The sequence below is a fragment of the Fukomys damarensis genome, unplaced genomic scaffold, assembly GCF_012274545.1.
Source record: "Fukomys damarensis isolate Sample0158 unplaced genomic scaffold, DMR_v1.0_HiC HiC_scaffold_8, whole genome shotgun sequence".
In the NCBI taxonomy this organism is placed as follows: Eukaryota; Metazoa; Chordata; class Mammalia; order Rodentia; family Bathyergidae; genus Fukomys; species Fukomys damarensis.
Window position 1 is genome coordinate 6,720,241 of NW_022900920.1, and position 26,388 is coordinate 6,746,628.

The 26,388-nt window shown below is 50.3% G+C and overlaps 1 protein-coding gene across 2 annotated transcripts in view; it reads left to right on the forward strand.

Moving 5' to 3' along the window:
* The window catches only part of Stk32c (serine/threonine kinase 32C), a 90,121-nt gene extending 65,355 nt beyond the window's left edge, over positions 1–24,766 (forward strand). The window contains exons 3-12 of one of the 2 annotated variants that reach the window (XM_010620434.1): positions 7,532–7,683; positions 10,523–10,696; positions 11,671–11,738; positions 11,860–11,949; positions 12,397–12,500; positions 13,110–13,226; positions 14,375–14,500; positions 14,586–14,717; positions 22,932–22,999; positions 24,093–24,766. In XM_010620434.1, coding sequence (XP_010618736.1) covers positions 7,532–7,683; positions 10,523–10,696; positions 11,671–11,738; positions 11,860–11,949; positions 12,397–12,500; positions 13,110–13,226; positions 14,375–14,500; positions 14,586–14,717; positions 22,932–22,999; positions 24,093–24,237 — 1,176 coding nt within the window. In that variant the 3' untranslated portion in view covers positions 24,238–24,766. The remainder of the gene's footprint in view (positions 1–7,531; positions 7,684–10,522; positions 10,697–11,670; positions 11,739–11,859; positions 11,950–12,396; positions 12,501–13,109; positions 13,227–14,374; positions 14,501–14,585; positions 14,718–22,931; positions 23,000–24,092) is intronic. The other variant, XM_010620442.1, reaches the window with a different exon arrangement.
* Positions 24,767–26,388: the final 1,622 nt, after the last annotated feature.

A 26,388-nucleotide genomic window follows, 5' to 3' on the forward strand; every position in this document is an offset into this window, starting at 1 on the left:
TTTTTTTTTTTTTTTTTTTTTTTTTTTTTTTTTTCTGTACGGGGGATTGAACTCAGGCCCTTGCACTTGTGAGGCAGGTGCTTAACAGCCCATTCTTGTCTCCCAGGCCCCAGCACAGAGATCCCAGCCAATGCCTCTGTGCTGAGCCCTGCTGAACTGGGCAGGATGGCCTGCATCCCCCCAACCCCCAGCCTGCCTCTCCTCAGCCCCACGAGAATGAGCTTCTACAGAGCCAAATTTCCAGGCCTGGTCACCGTCACCCTCTTGTGTGTTCAATGGGCTGTCAGGGAAGAGACATCATCACTGTGCCCAGCACCAGATCACCTTTCTCCCTCCAATCCCAGGCTCCAATCAGTGGGGCTGAATCTTCCTCCTGAAGTAATTGGACTTCTCTGCCTCCAGCACTGAAGTGTATGTCTCAGGAGACAGGCGGCTCTGTGCTGTGATGGACAAGCCCCTAATTCTGCTCTCTCTGGACAGGATGAAGTTTCAGCTGGAGAAGGGCTTAGATCTGAAACCAGGTGGGCTGGTGGCCTGCTGTGGCTGACACTTATTCTCATTTTGAATTTTTCAACTGGCTTTCAAAATAATAATTTGAAAAATGATTGTGGGTAGTTTAGAAAGAAAAATCCCTACCAGCCTAGCTCTGCTAAGCAGCCTCATCCACCCCTGGCTATGTGCTTTTCTATGTCATTCCTACTCTGTGGCCTGCCAGCCCACTGTCACTCGTGGGGCTTCTTGTGTCCTCAGGGACTCTCTATCCACTCACCTGCTGGCTGGGTTGGGTGTAGAGCTCTTTCTGTCCTATCCATAAGGCAGGGTAGGGTGACAATGAGGCCACTGTGTTATTTGCCTGTAAAGGTCTCACTTGGAGTCTGTGGTGCCAGACCAGGCCACATCCTCCAGCACCCATGGCCCCGCATCCAGAATCTCCCCAGAGTGTCCCTTGTCCACTGTCAGAAGTGCTTTCTGCTTGGTCCACCTGCACTAAGTACACTGAACACTGCCCTGTCTCCTGTGACCCTCCCAGCAACCCTGAACAGACAAAGGGAGACTCCTTTACCCTCACTCTACAGGACTGAGTCTCAGGAAGGGGCTCCAGGGACAACTTCAAGTTAGGACAGGTCCCAGCTAGGGGCCACACATTAACACTGCAGGTTTCTCTTGGTCACAGAAGGATGGCCTTAGGAGGTCAGCAGAAGCAGTATGCTACTGTTCACAGTAAGCAGAGCTCAGGTCACAGGGTGACTTGAGGGTAACCTAGGATGAGGAGACTGTCCTGGAGTACTTGGGTGGTCCAGCATAATCACCAGCATTCTTATAAGTGAAAGAGGGAGGCAGAATAGGTTAGAATCAGTGAGAGAGTTTCACAAATTTTCCTGGCTTTGAGGTTGGAGGAAGGGAAGCTGGAAGGCCAGAAACAAATTCCCATTGGAGCTTCTGGAAGGAACCAGTGCTGCTAACACCTTGACCTTTATCCCTGAGACCCAGGCCAGGCATCTGACTTCTAGTGCTGCGAGAGAGTAAATCTGTGTTGTTTTGAGCCTTCTGATCACAGGGACCACAGGAAGTGGAAACGCATCCTATGCCCTGATTGTCCTGCTTTGGCAACTGGCTTGTCTCAGCCTTCAGTATCCCTGTGCTCCACAGGCCTGAGAAGCAGATATAGCCAGTGTTCGGTACTTTCCAAGCCTTCTTCAAAAACTTTTGTGAGGTTTTCACCACAGAAGGATGGTTCTCTGGACATTGAATGAGGTTTGGCACTGGGAAATAATCAGCAGCAAATGTGTAAGTGATGTGGCTTTGGTTTTCTTCATCACACTCTAGCTTGGTTTAATGTCGTGGTTATGTAGGGCTTGCAGTTTTCTCTTCACAACCAACTTGTCCTTCAGAGGACTCAAAATGGACTCTTGTTGCTGGAGAAGGTGGTAGCAGGTGTGGTACCTTGGCAAGAGCCAAGGAAGGCCCTGCCCAGGCAGTGAGCAGTGGAAAGCTGCTGGGAGTTGTTTCTTCAGATGTTGGCAGAGGCCCCTACCACTGCAACAAGAGAAATACAACTCACTCCTCACAAGAGTGCTGGGTTGGTTCCCTCAGGGGTGAATCCCACAGGTAACACAGACCCCACGTGGCACGTCCACATACCCCTCCCCACATGCCTGCCCCAGGCTACCTGTGTGTCCAGCAGATGGTGTGCCACTGTGCGTCTGTGAGATGCAGCTGGCCCTTCCAGCAGATATTTAGGGCCACCCGCTTTGCTGATGTTGACCTGGGGTCAGTGAATAGAGGCACAGTCTGGAGCCCTGGTTCCTGTGGGTGTGCCTCACTGCACAGGCAGGAGTGGGCATCATTGAGCAATGGGATCCACAGCAGGGAGCTATCAGTGGTGAGTGGCTAATGGGCCAGGACTCTCAGGCTCCCTAGGACACTGAGGCCGGAGCTTTGTGTGTGAGGCTGCCAGCCACCCAGGGTGCCTTGACCAGAGGGAGCCTTGATAGAAGGTGACTTTGAGGGGAGGTGACCTCAGTGGTCCTTCTGAAGTTCTACCTATGCTCTTAGAGAGGATTAGGGCTCCCCAGGGCTCTCTCCTGGGCAGGGCATTTCATAAAATTACACAGACATAAGATCCCAGCTGGGTGTGTGATGCCTTCATAACCTGTGTGGACAATCACAATACTGGGTACATCCAGGATGGGGGTCTCAACTTGATGACATTCATACTTGACTCTGTGACCACAGCAGTGGCAGATGACCTCATATTCTACTTCACGTTTGGCTCTTTTCCTTCTCAAGTGCTGAGAGCCAGTCAGTTCCCTCTAGAGGCTCAGGTATGGACCTGGACCTGGTTGAGAAAGGTTTCAGAAAGCAGAAAGGCCATCTGAGGGTTTGGGCTGGTTGTTGCAAAGTGTCCAGCTGTGGTGCAGCAGCCTTGCCCGAGTCCTTAGCCAAGGGTCCCAGCTGAATCTGAAAAGCTGAAAGCCTTGCCCATGTCTTTCAGACACAAGGCCAGTATTACACAATGGCAAGGCTTCTCTGACCTGGCCCACAGGCTGCTCTGACCTCATCGCCTTGTGCCCTCCACCCCTCGCCCTTGACACACCATCCATCCACAGTCTCTGGGCTCTGAACTTACTGTCCCCTTTGCCCACATGACTTCCCCTACCTCCTTCCTGTCCATTCAACTGTTTATTTTTCACTCAGGCTTTCCCTGGAGACTTAGTGATGGGTTGTGCCCCAACCCAGGTCCTGCTCCTCTATAGCCTGTGTCAACATCTGAAGTTCTATGCCTGTACCATGCTCCTGAGTCATCCCCCTCTCCCCTAAAAAGAGTACTTTTCAGCAACTCTGTCCATGTTGGCAAGTGAGGCAGAATTTCAGCTCTCCCTCTCCTGGTCTCCTTTGCCTGTCAGTTGCCACAGAGAGCTCATAGGAGAGAAAGCACACACATTTACTGAGTACATGCTCTGTGTGGCCCAGGATCCCTTATGAAGTCCCGAAGCAGCAGCCTTCAGCAGTCATATCAACACTAACTTGTGAAGAGGCAGCTAGACATGTGAGGAGGCCTAAAGGAGAAGAGTTGTAAATAAGGTTCCTGCAGAGGTCTGCCCGTGGGTCAAAGAATGTCTCTTTCCTCCCAGTGCTGGGAGGGCACGTTCCAGTTGCAAGTGGAGATTTCATCTTCTTCATTTAGGAGACAAGATAGCCAGTGATCTCCTTGCACCTGCTGTTTTTTAAGTACCTTTAACTCAAAACAGTCAGTACACCAAAGTAGCATAGTTTTAACTCTTACCTGCTTGACCCAGCAGTGCTTGGCTTGCAGGAGGCCACTTGAAGAGTGTTGCCGAAAGTGTGGATGTGAATGTGAGCTATCAAATCTGACTTAGCATACTCCTGGTGCTAGGTTGGGCCTCGCTGAGAAGTTAAACCTCCCTCCATTGGACTTTCTCCAGTGACACTATGCAAAGTCAAGTACCTAGTCCTAGAGTTTACGTGTCAATGAACAGAAAGTGTGTGACATGATGTTTGCCAGTTTTCTGTTCCTTCAACCTACACCTGAGCACTTGCTCTTGTTCAGCTCTGAGGACTGCCCTCCAGGGAGCTTAAGGCTGAAGGAGACATACCAAACACTTCCCCTGGCAGAGGTGGCCCTTTCATCCTGTCATGGGCACCATGGTTGGCCATATCCCCTCCTAAAGCATCTAGATTTTCTTTTAGAATTTTGTAAGGTCCTAAAAAGTTAGCCAGCAAGGGCCATGGACCACATGCTAAGTTGCTTCAGGTTTAGCTGTCTCGAGTTCCCCTTAGTATTAAAATGCCATTGCCTGGCTGGATCCTTTGCTCATCTGAAGATCATTCCTGTTCTTTCCCACAGTGTCCACTGGTGCTGGGTGGGTGTGGGGGTGGCTTTTGGTCTGTGTGGTCAGGAGCCACTGCTGTTATTAGGAGTGAGCCTTGGTTACGGTCCAGGATGCATCATTTATTCATTAAGTGTGTGTGGCCTGCATTTCAGCAGCTGGGACATCCCACTTCCTGGCTGAAGACTGCAGAGTAAGCTCATTTTAACACCCCAGGGTGTCCGTCCACAAAGGTAGCTCACCTTCCCACTGATTTTCCCATTTCAAGCCCAGTCCTGCTCAGAAAACAGCTTGAGGCCTTTTCATTGTAGCTGGGCCCGCCCAGGCTCAGAGCTCACAGCAGACCTGGCCAGGTTGAGAGCCTGTGGAAGGGATAGTCCAGGCATCTGAAGCTCTGAGGTCTTCTCCTTGACCTTAGTCAGGAGCTCTTGGGGGCAGGGCCCATGCTCACAGTTTCCTTCCTGTGCCCTCAGACATTTGTTCGGGGAGAATCCAGTTGCCCCAGTATAGGCTCAGAAGTGTGGACCGAGTACTTCTAGAGCAAGAGTGAATAAACAGATGATTTGGCTTTGTTTATGCCTGTGATTTTCTTTTATTATTATTATTATTATTATTATTATTATTGGTCTGCATTTCTGGGTAACTTACTAATTTGGGAAGTCAAGAAAAAATACACGTTAAACCTGGCTGTCCAGTGTTACTGGCAGGTTCTGGATTTGTGTCCCTATTCCCAGAGCAACCATTGGAGAGATCTGTGCTTATCTCAGGGATAACATTTGGGCTATTCTTTAAAAAATGAGATCACTACCCCCTCTATAGAAGCTCTGCCTGGACCCAGGCTCACTTGCTGTCCATGTTTCCTGACTGTTTATGCTCCTTCCAGAGATCCATCTCTCCCATCCCTCTTAGATGGGAAATGCTCCATCACTTATCTGTGGGGAAGGCCTTAGCAAGGACCAGGCAAGAGCAGGGTAGGACATTGGTTGTGGCCTCCCTTCCATCACCTCTAGACTCCTCCTCTGCATGCCCCCTATAACCCACCACTGCATTCCTGCTCCCATGGTCCTGTTCCCCAAAGCTCAGTCTTTTCAGGACTCTGCACTGTGGAGATGAGAGGGTGGATGTCTTTGGAGGCAAGAAGTGATGCATCCCTGGGCCGGGGTCTTCCTGGGGCATCAGCCCTGGTTAAGGCAGTTTCAAGTAGAGCACTTTGCCGGGCTCTTGGTAGCCTGCTTAGGGACCTGGCTGGGTTTGTGCTATTGCCAGGTTTGTCTGGGAGTGGGTGAACTCCAAGATTTAGAGACACTCATCCACAGCCAGGTGCCACCTTTGTGCCATGTGGTCATCACACCTCAAGCTTATCTTTCCCTGATCTCAGTGTGCCTATAAGAACCCTCCACCCCAGCATGCATGGTTTTACCTTGGAAACCACATCCATACTTTATAGCCACTATCTCTGGATGATGGGTGGATAATTAGGGCTCACGGGTGGAGAGAAGCTACTTAGTTGCTGCATCCACAAACCCTAAAGATCATTAGTCACTTAGGCAGACCCAGCATCACCAATGTAGGGCAGAATCTGTGGCAACAACATCAGCATCTATCACCAGACATCCTGTGGTAATATGACAAAAAACCACAGCCAAAAAGTGGCTGTCTGTGCTCTCATCTACCAGTGGGGCTGCTTTCATTTGCCAGGTCTCACTTCTAGTTTCTGACCATCCCAAGCACATCACTCTACATAGCTTACACTAGATAGTGAAACAGCATCCTTGCTTGGCATTGTAAAAGTTTGTCATGCAATTAAAAGCCTTTGTGCATGTCAGTTCAGTGGCTGTGTGATAATCTGTTGAGCTTACCTATCCCTGCCTGGAAGGTTGCTGGATGTCCCTGTGTTAGGAAGTCTGGCTGTTATAAATAACATTGCTGTGAGCATCTTTGGACACATAGCACCTTCATTTTAGGAACATTCCCAGGAAAGGGAATGTGGGTTTCCCCTTGGGGGTGGATCCAGAGGTTTGCCTTGAGACTGGTGCCATTAAGATGTCTATTCAGCTTCAGACCATCTGTCATTGCATGAGGCACCTGTGAGCCTTTGCCCCATCCCCTGAGTACCAGAACTGTCCACATCCTCCAGGGCCCCTGGAGACTACAGTGTGGAGACTCAGAAATGGCTCTGGTTACTTGAGTCACTTGTCCTGTAGGGGCCTTTCATGACTTGAAGTGGGGTGGAATGCTGGCTCTGCAGCCACGATTTTGTGCTATAACTCCTGGTTGGTTTCCCTTCAGAGATCTTTGTGATTCTGATTGATGTTCCTTGGCCACACGGGACCCCGGGCACATGATTCAGCTCTTTTAATGTTTCTCACTTCTCTCCTCACCCTGTTCCTCTTTATCAAGCAATTAGTAGTGTATAAGCAATGTCAGCACTGCTAGTTGACACTGACAGTTAAATGATTAGAGGATATTGTGAAATACGGGCTGGGAAGGGACCCTGTCATCACAGAAGGTCCTTGTAGTGAGAACATTAGCCCTGTGGTTGATGAGGGCTTTCGGGGTGCAGTGCTCTGATGCTAAGCAGATTTTCTCACTCATTTCCCAACAGTCTAAGCCATGTGCTTGTCTGGATCCCAGGAATGGGGTACTGGGACTTTGGAAGGTGAGGCTACCTGCTGGTAAGGGTAAGGGACCAGGGCACTGGTGCAGCATTGCCCAGCCTGTCTCGTGGCTCAGGCTCATGCCTGGTGCTCTTTGGCTGGGTCCTACCTGTCTGCAGATGATGCCTGTTTACAGCCTGTACTGTTCCAGAATAAAAGTCCTGGTAGGATATAGGATTCTTTCTATCCAGCCCACAGGCCAGGACCTTCTGCAACTATAGAGAAACCTGCAGTGTTAGTGTGTGGAGACACCTACCAGGGTCCTAGCCTAACTTGAAGTTGCCCCTGGAGTCCCTCCTCGAGACTAGGCCCTGAAGAGTGACGGCAAGGACCCTCCCTCTGTCTGTCCAGGGTTGTTTGGGGTCACAGGAGACAGGACAGTGTACAGTGTACTCAGTGCAGGTGAGCCAGGCAGGAAGCACTTGTAACAGTGTGTAAGGAATGCCCTGGGCAGATTCCGGTGGAGGGAACTACAGAGCTTCTGCTCCCGGGTGTCCTACTGAAATGCCCTTTTCCCTTCAGGTGTGTATTGTACAGAAGCGGGACACAGAGAAGATGTACGCCATGAAGTACATGAACAAGCAGCAGTGCATCGAGCGCGATGAGGTCCGCAATGTCTTCCGAGAGTTGGAAATTCTGCAGGAGATCGAACATGTCTTCCTGGTGAACCTCTGGTGAGCTTTCCCCATGAATTTACCAGGGACACCTGCTGCAGAAGGATTTGCCTCCTGGAGCTCGTTGAAGGGCCATTTCTTCTTCTGTCTGTACCTCCCTCTCCCCACCCCACTGCCTGACTCTCCTCATCAACTTGTCTTCCTGTGCCCAGGGCCTTCCCGGGCCTGGTAGAAGCCCAGGGCTTACTGCAGCGTGGATGTACCTCCCATGGGGTTTCTAGCACTGAAGTCAGTGGGGAGAGTTTAAGGGCTTGAGTTTCCTGCAAAAATAATGAGTACCAAGACCAGCTTCAGGAGGCATAAGATCTTATAGCACCTCCCTCTCTGGGGTTTCTCCCTGACCCAGGGATCTTCCCTGAGCACTGTCCATAGAAGACTGTGTTGTGTGATGTCCTCCCAGATGGCCATGGTTCCCAAACTCCCCATGGAACATATGGATCCTGGCAGTGGGAGAACCATGGCCCAGCAGTCTTGGAAGGTTTAGGTGCCCTTTCCTTCTCAGGTACCTGAGTGTCCTTTAGTCAACTTTACAGCAAGAAGCACCTAATTCCCATTTGGGATCGTGAAGAATAAATGTGTTCTATTTGACATTGTGCCTGGGGCAGCCATTTCAGGGACTGGATCAGAGCCCATTCATTCCTGCCTTCTGCCCAGGTATTTACCTGGGGTCACCACAATAGAACACAGTTTTAAAGTGGACAATGGCCATTTCCCAGAGGCTACACTACATGGCTCAGGAATAATGTCACATGGCTCTGTAGTGACAGGGGACAGTGAGACTAGATTGAGCTGTGGTGGGAGCCTGGCCTTTACAGGCAGCTGGGCAGAGACAAATGTGCTGATCAGGGCCATGGGGCCTGGGCGCAATGGAGCTTTAGTTGTTCACGCCAAGAAGATAGCACAAGGAGCTGCTGTCCTTGCCTGCCCTGTGGTCTTGTCTCTGTCTGTGTGTGGCCACTGTCCTCACCCACTGAGACCCACTGGATGCTCATTGCTGTCTGTTTCCAGACAGGCCAAGGAGGCTGGCAGCGAAAGAGAGTATCTTTGTGGTCTGTCTTGTTTCCAACATTTTGGGGACAATAGTTTTAAAGTTAGGGATACCAGGTCCCTCTTCATCCTACCCTTGCTACCTAGTGGCCGAGGAGGTCAGGCCTGGATCAGACCTTCAACCTCAAACAGGGTGATCCTTCCCTGGAGGGTCAGCAGGACAAAAGGAGTTGACCAAAAGGCGGGTCCTTCTGTGAAGAAGACCCTGGATTTCCTTCTTGTGGGGCTCAGGATTGCTTCTGCACTAGCCCTCCTCAGCTCTCTCTGAGTGGCCTAGTGGTCAGGCACATAGGCTACTGGGTTTTCCCACTAGCTGTGTACCATACTAACCTCCCAGTCCTCAGTCCCCTCGCCCATGGGACACAGATGGAATGGTCCCCTGTGCTGACATCTGCAGCATCTACTGGGCAGAGCACTCTGGCTTGGGCTGTGAGCAGTTGCTTTGGTTGATATGCTTGTCTTTCCCTCAGGCTTCAGGACTCCCCCACACCATAGGCCAGCTTGCTGCTGATGTTTCCTGCCATCCCAGAGGCATTTAGGGTGGGTGCACTCCCGGGGCCTGGCATCCTGAGTCTTTTGGCTCTGTGGGTCTCTCCCGTTGCCCCAGCCAAAACCATCTTCTCCAGGAAACCCTCCCCTGAGGATGAAGACAGACTGGATGGCTTGTGGAGGGCAGGTAGAGGGCCATCACACAAAAAGTGAATGTTATGATTATTTCTTAAAAGAGCAAGTCATTTCAAAATCTGAGTTACCTCTGAGAGCTCACAAAAAAAAATTGCAAAGTAGAAGGAGGTATTAGTAGAGTATTATTTTGCCATCGCCACCATCATTTTCATCAGCAGCACCACTACCATGACCAGCATCATCACCATTATCACCATCAATACCACCACCCCATCAGCATCTCTAACATTTTCAGCACCATCCTTACCACAGCCATTACCACCACGATTATCACTACCACTATCGTCACCATCATTACTGCTACCCTTATCACCATCACCATCATCACTATGGCCGCTGGTCATTACATGCCAGCCCCATGCCCAGCATTGTGCCAAGCATTTCCCCCACACTGTCTTGTTTTCTTCTTTAGCAATACTCGAAAGTAGATATCTTTATTCTCTCATTACAGAAGAAGAAACCAAGAGAGCCTGAAACAACTGGGAGATGGGCCCTATATATCTTCTATTTGTTACTCAGGCATCTCTGGCCCCCTAGCCTACCTCCAGGATAGGCTGTTCTGTCTTTCCCCAAGGCCTTACCTCAGAGCAGCTCTGAACAGGGACAGAGTCAGTGCCACAGGCAGAACCCTTGGTAACAGGAATCTGGTGTGGGGCTGTGGTCCTCCGACAGGGTGTCTTGGTCACTTTCTTTGTTGCTGGGACAAAATACCCAATAAGAGAGGCTTATTCTGGCTCATGATTTTTAGAAGTTTCAGTGTATAGTTGGCCAGGTCTAGGCAGGAGCTCTGTGGTGGAAGGGTCTGGCAGGGTGAAGCTGCTCACCTCATGGCAGCCGAAGAGCAGAGGGAACACAGGAGGGATCTGGGAAGAGAGATAAACCCTTCCAGGTCGTGCCCCCGGTGATCCATCCCTTCCAACAAGACCCCACCTCCCAACAGTCAGTCAGCTATAATGCCCTCCTAATCCATTCATCTTCCAAACACATGAAGCTTTGAGGGCCATTTTGGATCTAGACTAAAACACAGGGGCTCTGTGTCAGGTGTGGCAGGAGCTGTGACTCTGGCTTCCCAGCCGTACATGTGCCAGGTCCTCATTTGGTGCCACAGGTACTCCTTCCAGGATGAGGAGGACATGTTCATGGTGGTGGACCTGCTCCTGGGTGGGGATCTGCGCTACCACCTGCAGCAGAATGTCCAGTTCTCTGAGGACACAGTGAAGCTGTACATCTGTGAGATGGCCCTGGCCCTTGACTACCTGCGCAGTCAGCACATCATCCACAGGTATGTGCACACCTGATGAGGTGAAGTTCTTGTGTAGGGTGGGCAGGGCTGGCAGCAACCTTGAACTGGACCTTCTGAGGGGCATCAACACTCCAGTGAACCTGGTTCTTCTGCCCCACCCCTGCCTGAGGTCCTGTCCCCAAATGTAGCCACTGGGTGATCAATGCCTGGCTCCACTGTCAACCCTGCAGCTGCATACTTGGCAATTGCCAGGAGTGGGCCACATCCAAGCAGCCTTGAGGCTGGACAGATAGGGCTGTCAGGTCTCATGAATAGACCACAGGCCACCCACATCTAGGGGGCCCTCCCTTGGTCTGTTTAATTACAGGCTCCCATCTGCCTACCTACCATGTCCTGGGAGAATTAAAACATTTGCTTGAAGCAGATGAAATTAGGAAGCAGTTGAAATTAATAATTAGAAACCAGGCTAAAATTCTGTAGCCACAGAACAAAATGAAAAGATCTATGAGATATAATTTAAAATCAAGTAAATCAGGTTCTTCCCTCTCTGCCCTTGGGGATTCTGTTTTCTGGTCTTGATTCAGGCGCTTGACAGTCACTGAGTCCTGGCTGTGGGTCTGGAACTCAGGGCAGGATGAGGTCTAAGGCCGTTATCAAAGAGTTGGGAGTTCAGCTAGCACTTCTGCACAGCCCTGGGGCTCTGGCTGAGGGGCCAGACAAGGAGGGTCTGCTGTGTGCTCCTGAGGGCTTCAGGTTGCATGCACCCTTCTGTGTCTAGTTCCAGGCATTCTGCTGTTTGGACTCAGAAGCTGGGAAGCTGGAGGCTCCCACAGCTGGCTCCCCAGTGCTGTTGGAGAAGGGTATCAGGAGGGGGAACCTCCCTTGCCCTCACAAGGCCATCAGGCCCCAGTGCTGTGGCAGGGACCAAACCAAGCCTCCTAGGCCTGTGCTCAGGTTGGTGGGCATCTGGGGAACCCCACTCTGCCAGAAATCAGGGCAGTAATTGTCTTCAGGACGTTTTTTTCCTCCTTTTGCCCCTATAGAGATGTCAAGCCAGACAACATTCTTCTGGATGAGCAAGGTGAGAGGAAGAAGTGTAGGGAGCTCTGGGAGGCCAAAGGGGAGAGGGAGAGGGCACCCCTACATGGAAGGATACATCTCCAGTTCTGGACAGCCACACCTGTGGCCCTCTCTCCTCACAGGACACGCACACCTGACCGACTTCAACATCGCTACTATCATAAAAGATGGGGAGCGGGCGACAGCATTAGCTGGCACCAAGCCCTACATGGGTAAGCTCAAGGCCATGCAGGTCAATGCCTGGCCATCCCCAGCACACCTGCCAACCAGTCCTCATCTCCCTTCCTCCATTAGCGCTGTGGGCCTGGGCCCATGGCTGGGGAGGTTAAGCCAAGCCCTAAAGTCCCCGCGGTGATGTGTGTGGGGAGATCTGAGGATGAGAGTCATGACATGTAAGGATGAAATGACCCACACATAAACATCAGAGCCATGATAGCTGGAGTTGAACCAGGCTGTCTGGCTGCACAGGATGCTCTGTGCCATGGGTTGTTCTAGAAGGGGGCTGGCTCCCCGTAGGCGGGAAAGGACAGAACCACTCAGGGAGCTTCCCATTTAGCTCTGGAAGCTAGATGTTCTTGGGTGTGACTGCGAGGACACAGGTATGAGAGTGGCCGGTGCCATGACAGCTCAGCTGTTCTCTTTCTGTCTCTCTCTGAAAGCTCCGGAGATCTTCCACTCTTTTGTCAATGGTGGGACCGGCTACTCCTTCGAGGTGGACTGGTGGTCGGTAGGGGTGATGGCCTATGAGCTGCTGCGAGGATGGGTATGGAGCCCTGTGGCTGCCACTCAGCCCCAAGACCCCAGCTGGCTGTTCGCCTATACTTAGGGGGCCTGAGTGCCAAGAGGGAACTCCTCCCCCCAGTCCTCAGAGAGGACTAATGCTTTCAGTAAAGTGTCTGGGTTAATGTTGGTGCCTGAGTAAGTAAAGGAAGGATGAATTTATGGTGGGTTTCCCAGGCCGCTGAGCTCTAGAAGGTAGATGGGGCAGCGTCCAGTGTGCGGGGAGGGCTCCTTAGAACTTTCTGCAAAGCCAGGTTGCCACGTGTCCTTGCTACTGGAAGAAGATACTGCCCCAGGCCTTGTGCTGCCCTCCCTATCTCCCTCAGCCACCCACAGGACTCCACCCTTGAGGAGGGCAGCCCTCCTGGCCTTCTAGGGACATGGTACCTTCCTGCCAGATGGGCATCCAGGCTGTGGTGCAGAGCTTGGCCAGTACAGGTTTCACCCCCTTGGGCTCTTCAGTGATCAAAAGCTGTACTTTGAGTTGTGCCAGCACTTGGGTTGGGGTCGAGGCTCAGGACACTTGTGCCTGGCACTGTTCTGGAGGGGGTGGGGGTGAAGAGCGCCTGGCACAGTGCCTCCCTGCCCACAGAGGCCCTATGACATCCACTCGAGCAATGCTGTGGAATCACTGGTGCAGCTGTTCAGCACTGTGAGCGTCCAGTACCTGCCTACCTGGTCCAAGGAGATGGTGGCCCTTCTGCGGAAGGTGAGCCTCCCCTTCTTCTGCCCCCAGGATCCTCGTGCATTCCCTCTGAACTTAGGGCAGTACCCCCTTTCCAGGGTAGGCAGCTCTATCTTCTTGTGGGCTCAGACCCCTTCACCAGTTCTGTGCTAGAACCTTCCCCAGACAGCAGCACCGAGACCCTGCACTGAGGGAGAGTGTGTCTGGCTCATGCACTTGTATGTGTTGAGGTCCAGCAGCAGGCCATGCTGTCCTCTTCTCATGGCAGGCCTGCTTGGGCGCTTGTTGTGAGCTATCGCTTTACAGTCACCTGTCCAGTCCTTACAGGGGTCCACATGCCAGGACACTGGTCAGCACACCACTTCACAGATGCACACACTGAGGCTCAGACCATGGAAGTCAGGCCTCCCACCCGCATCCCTTGTGTGGGAGGGAGGGTGTAGGCCTGTGCTGCATCCTGGCCTCCTCTGCCACACCCCTCCATCGGAGGTACACACAGCCTGGCCAACCCTCCTGGGGAATGAGCAAGAAGAGACCAGGTCCCCTGTGAGCCTCTCACAGCCTGGGCTTTGACTGTAGCAGCACAGGGGAGATTAGCTGGTGGGGTCACAGGGCTGTGGTATCGCCATCAGTGGGGCTTCCCATCCATGGTTTAGGCTGGGTGGGGGCTGCTTCTCACGTGGAGAGCCATCTTTAAATATGGTGGATGGTGCACCTAAAATGAGAGTCTGAGAACCACACCTAGCGTCAGAACTGGGTGGAAAGAGAGACTGTACCTATCAGGCCTAGCCAGCTCTTGACCAGGCAGGAGGTGCTGGCCATTGTGACCCTGCTGCCTTCGGCAAACCTGAGTGCCTGGGCTTATTCGGGCATGGAGATTCTGTGCTGTGGTGGAAGTATTGTGCATTAGTTACTCTCAGGCCAGCCTACAGTTACAGGATAGCCTTAGCAGGCCTTTACTGCCATCTGCTGGCCAATCATGGCAGGAACTCCCTCCAGATCCTTTGCTGTCCTTAGGCATCAGGGTTGCAAAATGAAATTGTTCCCCTGAATTTCCAAACTTCAGGTCTGGCGGACTTTGTGGGGTGCTCTGTCCTGGGATAGGTGGCTCCTCTTCTGCAGGGAGGACACTGAATCCAGAGCCTAGCTAGCTGACATGGTCCTTGTTGCAGCTTCTCACTGTGAACCCTGAGCACCGATTCTCCAGCCTCCAGGACATGCAGGCGGCCCCGTCACTGGCCAACATGCTGTGGGACGATCTGAGTGAGAAGAAGGTGGAGCCAGGATTTGTGCCCAATGTAAGCCTAGGTGCTGAAATGGGTGGTTCCTGGGCCAGGTGCGGTGACACCTGTACAGCAGGCTTAGCACCCTGTCCCTCCACAGAAAGGCCGCCTACACTGCGACCCCACCTTTGAGCTGGAGGAAATGATCCTGGAGTCGAAGCCCCTGCACAAGAAGAAGAAGCGGCTGGCCAAGAACAAGTCACGAGACAGTAGCAGAGACAGCTCCCAGTCGGTGGGTACTGGGCACAGTCTTCTCTGCCACCTCTGCACAGCTTTCTGGAAGGGCACACATCTTGAAAGTCCAGTGAGCGGTCCTTCCTAAAGTCCTGAGGCCCAAGGGCTTCCTTCTACTTTTACAAGAGCCCCTCACCCCCTTCCCATTCCCACAGCTTCTCTGAGCATCTCACCCTTGAAGAAGGCTGGGCAGTGACCTCCAGGAGCATCAGCCCTGAGCAGGCGAGGGGTCATGTGTGGAAAGCACTTGACCACATGCTCAGGTGCACAGGTGGTGCAGAGGTGTTGGTGTCCAGTGTGTTGGTGCCAGGTATATTAATGCCCATTTGCCATGGTGTCCTGGGCCGCCATACCAAATGGCTACAAACCAGGCGCTGAAACAACAGAAGTAGCTTGCATCTCAGTTCTGGATGCTCAAGTCCAAAATTAAGGTGTCAGCAGAGCTGTGCTCTCTTGGAAGTCTCCAGGGGAAGGAAAACCCTTTTCTGCTTCTCCCAGCTTCTGTCAGAGCTGTCAGTCCTGAGCATCCCTAGCACACAGATATCCTCCTTTTTCTGCCTCCACTACCATGTGACTTCCTCCCCCATGCTTCTCCTCTCCCCTTCTTACAAGGCCACAAATTGGATTCAGGACCCATCCTGTTCTGTTATCACCTCATCTTAAGTTAATGATATTCCCAAAAGCCCTATTTCAAAGTAGTCTCATTCCCAAGTGGTAGAGGTCAGGAGCTGTTTTTGGAGGGACACAGTTCAGCCTGTAACACCAGGGTATAGCGGATGTGCAAAGAGCAACTGTGGTTATAATCGTTGATGTCAGGTGACAGGATATAGTCAGTGGTCCCCCACCCCTGGAGCTGAGCCTGGCCTGTGGAGGACATGCTGGGGTACCCTAGGCAGACTCCCTGACATGGTGAGCCCATATTGTTCCTGAGCATATGAACATCTGTCTCCTCACTGATGTGGGGTACAGGGCTGGGAGAATATGCTGTGTGCCCCAGAGAATTTAGGTCTGGGTCCCATTCTCCTTGCTACCAGATTGTTGATCATGACCCCTGGTGTCTAATGGGTGGAATTACAGGTAGAGAGCTTGAGGATAAGGCACTGTCACCAGATGTTTGGGAGGTTCTCCCTGGGGTCTTCTGCTTTCACATGATTAAATATTTAAGTTCAACTCAGCAGGCATCTCCAGATCCAGGGCTTTAGGGTGTCAAAACCCTCCGAGGATAGGGGTATAGGTCCTTATGAAGGAGCCCAGGAAGAGACAATATGCAGAACTCAGCTGGCTGTGTTGACCTTTTGGGGCTGTGGATAGGAACAGGTGAGGTCAGGCACCTGTAGATTGGGGCAGGGAGCTCTGCATTGTCTTGGCTCCGTTGGTGGGAGAAGTGTTGGTCCAAGGGTGGGGAATGTTCTGAAAGGCAGCCTGCTGAGAAAAAAAAGTCCCAATATTCTATTGGAAAATTAAGAACCTTGAGACTGAGAGCGTTTTATTTAACAGTTTTATTTTGATATAACTTATATACCATACAATTCACCCATCTAAAGTGTGTAATTCACTGGTTTCTAGCATATTCATGGGGTTGATGACCCACCGCCTGATTTTAGAACTTTTCAATTTAAAAAGCCCCGTACATCAGCAGTCACTCCCCCATTCCCCTCTTCTTCCTGCTGGGAGTCCCTGGCAGCTACTCATCTGCTTTCTGTCTCCATGGATTTGCCTGTTATGGATATTTAATAGAAATTATATCCTCTGGGGTGTTGTCTTTTGGCACTGGCTTCTCTTCGTGGCCTGGTGATTCCAGTGTCCATCCATGGCATTTTAATTATGGGTGTATTGCGTGCTATTGTTATCTGTGCCTTCTTCATTTGGTGAGTATTTGGGCTGTTTCCACTTCGGGACTGTTCTGAATAGTGCTGCTGTGAACGCTCACATGCACGTCCTCGTGTGGACGCGCACTTCCCTTTTCCTGGGTGCACACCTAGGAGTGATGCTGCACCCGTTTTGTGCACGTTCTTGGGAACTACCACACTGTTTTACAGCCTCTGCGCCACTTTGTATGTCCACCAGCACGCGGGTGCTGATGTCTTCATGTGTGCACCAGCTCCTGCTGTTGTCTGCTTGGTTTGCTTTTAAAATCACAGCCTAGGGCCAGGGATTTAGCTCAGCAGTTCAGTGGCTGGCTTTGCAAGCGCAAGGACCCGAGTTCAATCCCCGGTACCAAAATAAATAAATAAAAAATAAAAAATAAAAATAAAATCACAGCCTTTACACTGCATGTGAAATGGTAGTTGGTCTTGATTCACATTTCCCTGACTAATGGTACTGAGCACCAGTTGGGTGCTGGTTGGCCACTTCTTGAAGAAAACATTTTTTAGATCTTTTAAAAATTGGGTCATCTTTCAAAATCAACTCTGACAATATCTTTTAAATGGTTTGTTCTAGACCATTCATCCTTGAAATGACCATTTTATCATTGGAGTAATATCTACTATATTTGTAACTGTTGTCCACTTGTATTTGTTCTTTTTTTTTTTTCCACTTCACCTTCTTGGGTTTTCATTAACATACAATGTGATTCTGTTTTACCTTGTCTCTTAGCTCATTAATTATATGTCTTTAAAGATATTTGTAGTGCTCACTGTAGAATTTGCAATATGCCTTCAACTTATCTAAGTCTGTCTTCAAACAGCTGCGTATCACTTCATGCCCAGCAGAGGTGACACTGCTGGAGCCTCCTCACTCTGCTCCTCCCATCCCTTACGACTTTTCTGACATTCTTTTCATTTACCTGTATTCTGCAGCTACTCAATATGTCTTTACTAGTGTTATTTTAAACTGTTACCTTGTAGATCAATTAAGAATAAAAATATTTTTTTAGTCTGTCATTACTCCCCTTATGTAGGCTGAATTTCTAACTTGTGTCATTTTTTTCCCTGAAGACCTTTTCTTCTTCTTTTTTTGGTACTAAAGATTGAACCCAGGGCCTTTGCACTGAGCTACATTCCCTGCCCATTTATTTAATTGTTTGTTTGTTTAATTTTGAGAGAGGTTCTCAGTTTTGGATTCAAACTTGCCTCGTCCTCACAGAGTATTGGTGTCACGGGCTTGCACCATCAAACCCACTTTGAACTTCTAACATTTCCTAAGAACAGATCTACAGCACTGGATTTTCTCCATTTTTATGTATCTGTTAAAGTCTTTATTTTGCTTCACATTGGAGTGATAATTTCATTGGATTTGAAATTCTAGGTTAAGTTTTTTTCTTGTAATGCTTTAAATATTTCATTCCATATTCTTTTTTCTTCTGTAGTTTCTGGCAAGAAATCTGAGATAATTCTTTGATTGGCTAGGAGTAGGATATTTTCCTCCTCTAGCTTTTTTTGGAGATCTTTTTGGTTTTGGCTTTATGAAATTTGAATGTGACATGTCAGGTATAGGCTTTTCCTTTTTTTTTTTTTTTTTTAACTTATCCTGCATGGTGTTCATCAAGCCTCCTGTATCTGTAGTGTAGTGACTGTTAATAATTTCAGAAAATTTTTCAGCCATCGTTACTTCACATTATTTCTTATGCTCTGTTTTTCTCTGTCTCTTCTCCATCTGGTATTCTAGATATGCATTTTATACCTTTTTAATTTGTCCCACTGTTTTTAGATATTCAGTTCATTTTTAAAATCCTTTCTGTCTTTGCATTTTGGCTTGGGATGTTCCTTCATATCAGTGAGCAGTTCCTTCATGCTCCCTGGTGCTTTTCATGTCTGATCCGATCCCTGATAAGCCCATCAGAGGCATTTGTCAGTGTTTTTCTTGCAGTGTTTTTGATTTCCAGCATTCCTATCACCTTGCTAGAATGTTCTGTTTTTGCATGTTTACATGGCAGAGCCAAAGCCACAAGTCCTTGTTTGTCTTTTTGTTGCTTTGTAAGAGTTACTGTTTTTATACTCTGGATACAAGTACCTTATTAGTTAGATGATTTGCAGGTATTCTCTTCCATTTTGTAGGTTTTCGTTCTCTTCTTTGACCGTGTCACAATGCAGGAGGGAAATCTTTGGTTTTGTTCAGTGTAACTACTACTTCTTTTGTTGCTTGTGTTGTCATGTTTAAGAACCATCACCTATCCTAAAGATTTGCTCCTCTGATTTCCTCTAAGGATTTTATAGCTTTAGCTTTTGCATTTATACCTAGGGCCCACTTTGAGTTGAGTTTAATGGGTGGTGTCAAGTAAAGGTCCAACTCATTCTTTTGTATGTGGATATCCAGTGCTCCCAGCAACATTTGTTAAAAAGGCTATTCTTTCCTCACTGAATCGCTTGGCACCATTTTTTAAAAATCAATTGAATATAAATAGAAGGGTTTATTTATGAACTCACAATTCTCTTTCATTGATTTGTATGTCCTGTCCTCAGTGCCAGTACACACTGTCTTGATTACTCTTGCTTTGTAGTAAATTTTGAAATGAGGAACTGTGACTTCTCTTAGTTACTTTTCAAGATCAATAGAATGTTCTGGTTCCTTTGTGTTTCCAGTGAATTCTAAGGGGCTTGGGGACTGTATCTGAGCTGCTTACAAGTCTATTGGTGACAAAGTTAAGGATTGCAGCCTTGGTCTCTATTTCCTAGGCCCTTTGTCACCACGGGTGACATCTGAGATCTAGTGCTTAGTCTGAACATTTAGAGAGGCTCCATAAATTCCTGCCCTGACGTGAGGATTTGTGTGCCTGTGAGTTCCTCAGAAAGTCCATCCAGCAGCAGTCACTCAGGGGTAGGAGAAGCCAGTAGGAGCTGAGTGTTAGAAGGAGCACCATGGAGAGTGGCTTCAGCCCAAGCCTGCAGGGGGCTGTGATGTAGAGGTGGCTTGCTCCAAGGGAGCTGGCTATCCCCATTTCTGTACACAGCCATCACTCATAAGGGCCTAGAGGAGCCTGAGTTTCTGTGGCTGTTCAGCTCTGTGTGGGGTGTGTGTGTGTGTGTGTGTGTGTGTGTGTGTTGGCCAAGGGCTTTGTCAACCCACAGTGTATCATTGAAGAGTCACCAGTGTGGTGCTCAGAAAGAAACCGGCAGAACTGGGGCAAGGCACCACAGAAGACTTCCTGCTGATAACACTTCAAACCACTAAAGAGAAGAGTACTTTGTGGAAAAGATTCTCATGGTATTGCACTCAGTGCTTATGACTGCCTACTTCTTGTGCCACTGAGTGCCACTTTTTCTAGATATTTTTGGAGCAGCTCCTCTTGGGGGACTTTTCTTCCTAGGAAAAGTTTATATATAGAAAATTAGGGGGATAGACCACATCTCTGCCATGGAGGTGCACAGATGCCCAAGGCCATGACTGATATTCATTGTCTGCATCCTCTAGTACCATCCTGATTCCTCCTCAGCCTCACATCACACCTCTGTCAATCTCAGCATCTCACTGGCTGAGTTCTGCCTCAGGCCATGACATAGATCCTCATCCCTGAATGGTATGAGACTGGTTACCTTCTCAGACCAGAGTCTGGGCAACTATCCACCATCAAAATGATGCCGGGGAATACTAAGACACAGCCAGGTAAATTACCTGGCCCATCATGGGACAAAACACCATAATTTCTTAATGATTACAGTCAAATCCCCTGCCAGGATAGTGACTCCCTTTAAAACAATCACAGTGACATGCCAAAGTGCTGGAGGGGAGATAGCTACATGGAAAGTGGAGAGGTTCACAGGCAGCTCTAGAAATGTGCAGAGAGTTCCCCTTCTCCAGATACTGGTCTGCACCCACTGCATGCACTGTGTGAGGAAACCACTGAGATGGGACAGAACCACTGGAAAGGATCAAGAAGAATAACTGCTGAGCTCACCTGGGGCTGGTTCATCTTTCTACCAGGCAGCATGAAAACTTGTGGTATCAAGAAACATGGAGAGTGCTCAGAAGGGCATTGTTCAGGTGTAAGGAACAATTGGCTGCTTCCAAAACCTAAAGGAACCTGCCACATTCTGTGCTTCATAATCACTTGTCTTATACCTTGAAAGAGATACCACCCTAGGACCATATACCTAAAGCCCTAAATAATTTATGCATAGAACATAATCCTGAGCTTCTTAGGATTTCTCTCTCTCACTGTTGGACGTTTGATTTACAAGGGGGACAAATAGAATTAACAATGTTACCTGTTGAGTGGATGTCAGGTGATGAAGGTTCTGACTACGTTGTGACAAAGAACAGAACAAGATTATGCAAGTACACTCTTGTCCTTTCGGACCTGACCTGTGAATTAAATGGAAAGGGACCACCATCACCCCACCCCTTACCCTAGCAGTTGAAGGATAAAGTTCAGAAGTCTTTGACTGTGGTCCTTCTCCGTCACTCTCTCCTGGGTATTATCTTTCATTTATTGTCTAGGCTGGTTTGTTGGAGCTGGAGGAAATTTCAGCTACAATAGTTATGATAGCTTTATTGAGGTATCACTGAAGTATACAAATTGTGAATAGTTAAGGTGTACAATTTGAAGTTGTGATATAAGTATACATTGTGAAATCATTACTGCAAATGAGCTGATTAACATACCGATCATCTCTGTATCATTACCATTGTGTCATGATATGTATGTGTGTGGAGAATGTATAATGAGAAGATTTAAAGATCTATTCTTTCTGCAAATTTCAAGTATGTAGCACAGTATTGTTAACTCTTGCCATCATGCTGTATATTAGGTTTCCAGAATGACTGAAAATTTACCTTTGACCAGTATCTCCATTTTCCCTTCCCTCCATTATAGTAGCTATCATCCACAGATGCAGGATCTGGTCTGGGAGTTTAGCCAGGTTTCAAATGTGTCTCCTGGATCCTGTCTTCAGGGGCTATGGAAAATAGCATATAGCTGGATTTGAGCTATTCATTATCTCGGACTCTGTATCCAGCAGACCTGGAGCTGCCCCTGGGAGGAATTGGCCATAGGTACCTCGGGAGGGTGGGCATCTCTGCTGTGTGCATTTGCTGTGAAGGAGCTGCACCTTCCTCACCATGGGGACCTGCTACCACTTCAGTCTTAGTCTACGGGTTCTAGGTGTGAGGATGGAATCAGATTGGGAAATGAGCAGGTACTGGCTTCCAAACAAGATGCTGACAGCCTCTGCCTATGCCATCTGGTTCTATATATGACATTGATGTCTCCCTCTGACCCCCAGAAGGCTCTACTGGACAACATCACAGACCCTGCTTATAGCCCACCAGCTGCTAGTGCAGTTTTACCCACATTTTCTTGCAGGTTAAGGGCAGCGACCTGGCTTGTTTCTCTTGTGCCATCTCACCACCCCCCTCCACCCACAGACTCGGTTCTGTAATTGTGATCCCATCCTAATGCTCCCTCCCCCATCATTCTTACCCCACTGAAAGATACATCTTGGGGTCCATTCAGGAGAAACTGGCCACCTGGAAGATCCCTGGATCTTTCATCCTAAGCCGCTGATCCACTCTGAGGTTTTCCCTTCTCGGCACTCTTCCAAGGATGCTCTGGAATCCCCACCTGAGCCATCATTTCTTCCATGTTCTGAAGAGCTGCCCACAGCATATCATAACCGGCTGTAGGGGCTCTTGTTAGATTGACTCCAAGCCATGGGATGAAGTCACTAGATACCCCTGCCTGGCCTCACACTCCCCCACCGCACCAGTTTGTAGCCTCCAAGGGCCACTGCTGGCCTAGCTGTCCTGTGGTACTTGTTATCCAGGTCCTGCAGCTCTTTCCAGCTGGGCCATGCTGCCACGAGACCCAGTAACTGTTCTGAAGTTAGGCCAGTAGATGCAGGGAGATCCTGAGGGGTAAATTGCCTTGCAAGGCTCCTGCTGTGGTTGTAACCTGCATTCTGCAGGGAGGAATCTGCTCCTCTCTAGCAAGGATCAGTGGCCACTTAGTACAGGGGAGTCAGAGGTCAGTAATCTTCTGTGTCATGTCACCTCTCAAATTTCAGAGGACAACTCCTTCCCTGCAGGGTCTTGGCCAAGACTCTGCAAGGCTGTGAGTCCAGCCTTCTCTAAAGTTCTGTTGTCCTCAACAGTCTTCAATGTGGTCCACGCTTGAGCTGTAGGAATTGGGGTAGGGGGAGGCCTTTAAACACTGCCACAGAGAGCAGAGCTCCTTCAGCACCCCAAAGGCATTGTCCCCAGTATGCTCCGGGGTGTGGGAATGGAATCTGGACAGTATCCTGCATAGCTCATTGGCATGCGTTTCTATCCACAGGAGAATGATTACCTTCAGGACTGCCTTGATGCCATCCAGCAGGACTTTGTGATTTTTAACAGAGAAAAGTGAGTTTGTATTTGTGTGTGTGCATGGGTGGGGGTGATAGAAGTTGATGGGAGTAGAGAGGGAGAATTTAGACCAAGATCTCCTTGGACACTAAAGCCCAGAGACCCCAGCAGCCATGCAGCATCAGTGGCCTGGGATACTGGATTCCTGCTGTGTTTGGGAAGGCCCGAAAGTGGCCATGGAGGGGAGAAGTGGGAGCCCCTGCACAGACTCCTGCGGGGGGCCTCCTGGCACCCTCTAGTTAGAAGAGGCCACAGGGCTGGGGATTTAGCTCAGTGGTGCTGCCACCCTGCCTCGCAAGTACAAGGACCCTAGTTCGATACCCGGTACCAAAAAAAAAAAAATTGAAGCAGAAATGCAGCCAGTGGCCAGAATCTCCTGGGAAGACACTTGGCAGATTGCTCAGATCAGGATGGCTCCATCAGAGTCATAATCAGCCCCTGTGATTCAGTTGCTCATTCACTCAGCAAACCTTTCCTGTGTGTCAGTTCAGATGGGACAGAAAGGGCACAGGTGGCTGATGAGGTAAGAGGCCACAGACAGCTAACATCTGCCTCAGTGGGAGGAAGCATGGTGCAGTGGCACTGGAGGGAGGAGGGTATGGTCCTGTGCCTGAGGCAGAGAAGAGCTTCCTGGAGGAGGCAGCCCTGTGCTAGGCCAGGTAGAATACACAGGATGGTATAGCGGCTGGGTGAGGACACTGACCCCATCCCGGGGGTCAGAGAATGGGATGAAGAACTGTCTTGTTCAAGCTCTTGGAAAAGCCTTTTTCCAAAGTATCTGATCCCCAGAATGGGCACTAAGCCAGGCCTTCCTTCAGTGTTCAGCAGCCTGCTGCTCACAGCTCAGAGCTATCCCCATGACCCTCATCCCCTCGGGCCCCACATACCCTGCCAGGGTCCTGAATGTCCCATAGCAGGGCATCTATCCAGGGAGATGCCCAGCACTTGGCCCGCGCATGGGCACCCCACACCAAGTGCCTGAGAAACACATCCCAGAATCCTTAGACAAGTCTCTGCAAGAGCAGCTCCTGGGCAGTGGTGTGACCATAACTGTACCAGGTGGGCTGCATAGGCACCTATGTTTCCCCAGGCTGAAGAGGAGCCAGGACCTCACTAATGAGCCTCTTACAGCCTCTGAGACTGGGGATGCAACAGAGACCATGGTGGACAGCGAGACGGAGAGTGTGGCCCTGCCTATGTGTGGCTCCATCTGCCCCTCAGGTGGGAGCAGCTAGGCTGCCTGTGCGGCATCCAAGGGTAGTTGACTCTCAGGCTTTGGAGACTCAGGTCTGCCAGAGGGAAGCGGCATCAGGGCCAAGGGTCTGCCCCAGAGCCTGCCCTCGAGGCTGGGGTATGGCAAGACTGGCAGGAGCTGTGGAGGGTGGCAGGTGGGCCAGGCTGGCCAATGCCACCTGGGCCCCAGTTACTTGCAGCGTGGCGGAAGGGATACCACAGCCCGCCCCTCTGACCACCAGCTGGCAGGTCACAGGAGGCCAGGGCAGCACTGTGGCACAGGAGTCCTCTGCTCCCTGTAGACTCGGCTGTACATAGCACATGACCTTGTTGCCAGGCCCTGCCAAAGCTTGTGCACGAGACTGGGGGTGCGGCCCAGTTCTGCTCCCTTCTTGTACATCTGAGGCAGGGGTTGGGGGCGGGAGTGGGTGGGAAGGCAAAGAATGTTTTCTAGTTAAACTTCGTTGCGGCAGTTTGCTGTGTTTCTGTATAGTTTTCACCTCTGAGAATTACAATATGATAACTGCTCTGTCCAGTAGTCCGTGTGTTCTTTGTGGTGTGGTGCGGCCCAGTGCCTGCAGTTTTACAAGGAGAAATCCTGTCCAGAATTGAGCGACCAGGATGGGGCCCCTGTGTGACAGCTCTTGCTGGGCAAAGCCCCACCAAGGCCCAGGACTGTGGCCTGGGGTGACTGCCTCAGCCTCTACATGTTCTTGGGCCACAGGGCTGCTGTTGACTTTGAGGTGGGGGTGAGATGGAGGTGACCCAAGGTCCAGGAGCCTCCAGCAGGGTCTCACATAGTGCAGCTCCTGTAGGGCTGGATAGCAGCAATCCAAGGGCCTCTCACTGCTGCCCTGTGCTTCTGTGGTCAAAACAGTAGCAACACAAGTGGGCTGCACCAGCTCGACAGGCCGGCCCAGGTCTCCTTGGGGGAATCTGTGTGCCATTTGTGGCGCTCCCACGTCAGTGGTCACCCCAAACCTGTCTGCGAAGCCAGCCCTACCCCAGTAAACACTTCCCTCTGCTTGGTAGGCCTATGGAATGACTTAAGACCAGATGATCACAGAATGCTGGTGGAAGAACTGGCTGCGTCACCACCAAGTCAGAAGTTGCAGGAAGACCCCTGCCTGCCCTGGCCCAGACACAGTGGGAGCTGACTATCAGTTCTGCAGCAAGGCCTGGGCCTCAGCAACTCAACGTGGTGTACACACAATGGATGTAACACCCACCCAAGTCACCACCAGGAAGGCAGCATGGTCACAGCTAGGTGGCTGTGTTCTGGATAAGGGAGAAGTTCAGGGTTTTGCAGAAATGTGTCATGCTGAGCGTGCATTTTGGGAATGATGCTCCTTTCCATGATGCTGTTGAGGATCGGATGTCCTCCATCCCCTTAATCACCCTGTCCGCTCGAGGAGTCTCTGGTGGGAGACACTGGCCGGTGGATATAAGCCCAGGTGGACTCGTGCCAAGGCCTCACTGACCAAATACATCTGGACCAAAGGGATCTGAGGAAGTAGCTGGATGCCAGAAGGTCCCTTCTCCGGGTGAGCTGCCAAGATCAGTGCTTTATGGGAGTCCTGATGCACATGTGACCCATCAGTGGTGGCAGAGGCCAGAGAACAGTGGTAGTAGTCAGGGAGACCTCCCTGCTTCTCGGGTGGGACTATCTGACCTGGAGTACACGCTGGCACCATCTTTGTGAAAAAAGCTGAGGCCGGGATGCCAGCACAGTTCTGACTTCCAGGGTTCCGAGGCTGCTCTGTGCAGAGGGACTGGACCTAACTCTGCAGCATGTTGAGTGGCAACTGCCCAGGCTGCCTTCACACCTCCAGCTACCTGCAGGTTTCCATGCAGCTTGCTAATCCAGCTTTCTGGGGTAATCTGCAGTCAGTCAGAATGGGTGTGGGCATCCTCTCTGTGACCACCTGGCTGCACGTCACAGTTTGCATCCCTGTAGCTCCTCCCACCATCCAGGCCCAGCCTTCCCTTGACTCTATAAGGGCAGAGATGTACTGGAGAACATAACTGCCTTTCAGTAGTCATGAGGCTAGGGAACGCAGTAGCAAGATGGCACCCATGTCAGCACAGCAACTGCTCATGGGGGTTGTGTGAGGGGAGAAAGCCAGGATATCCACACACATGGGCTTCTAACC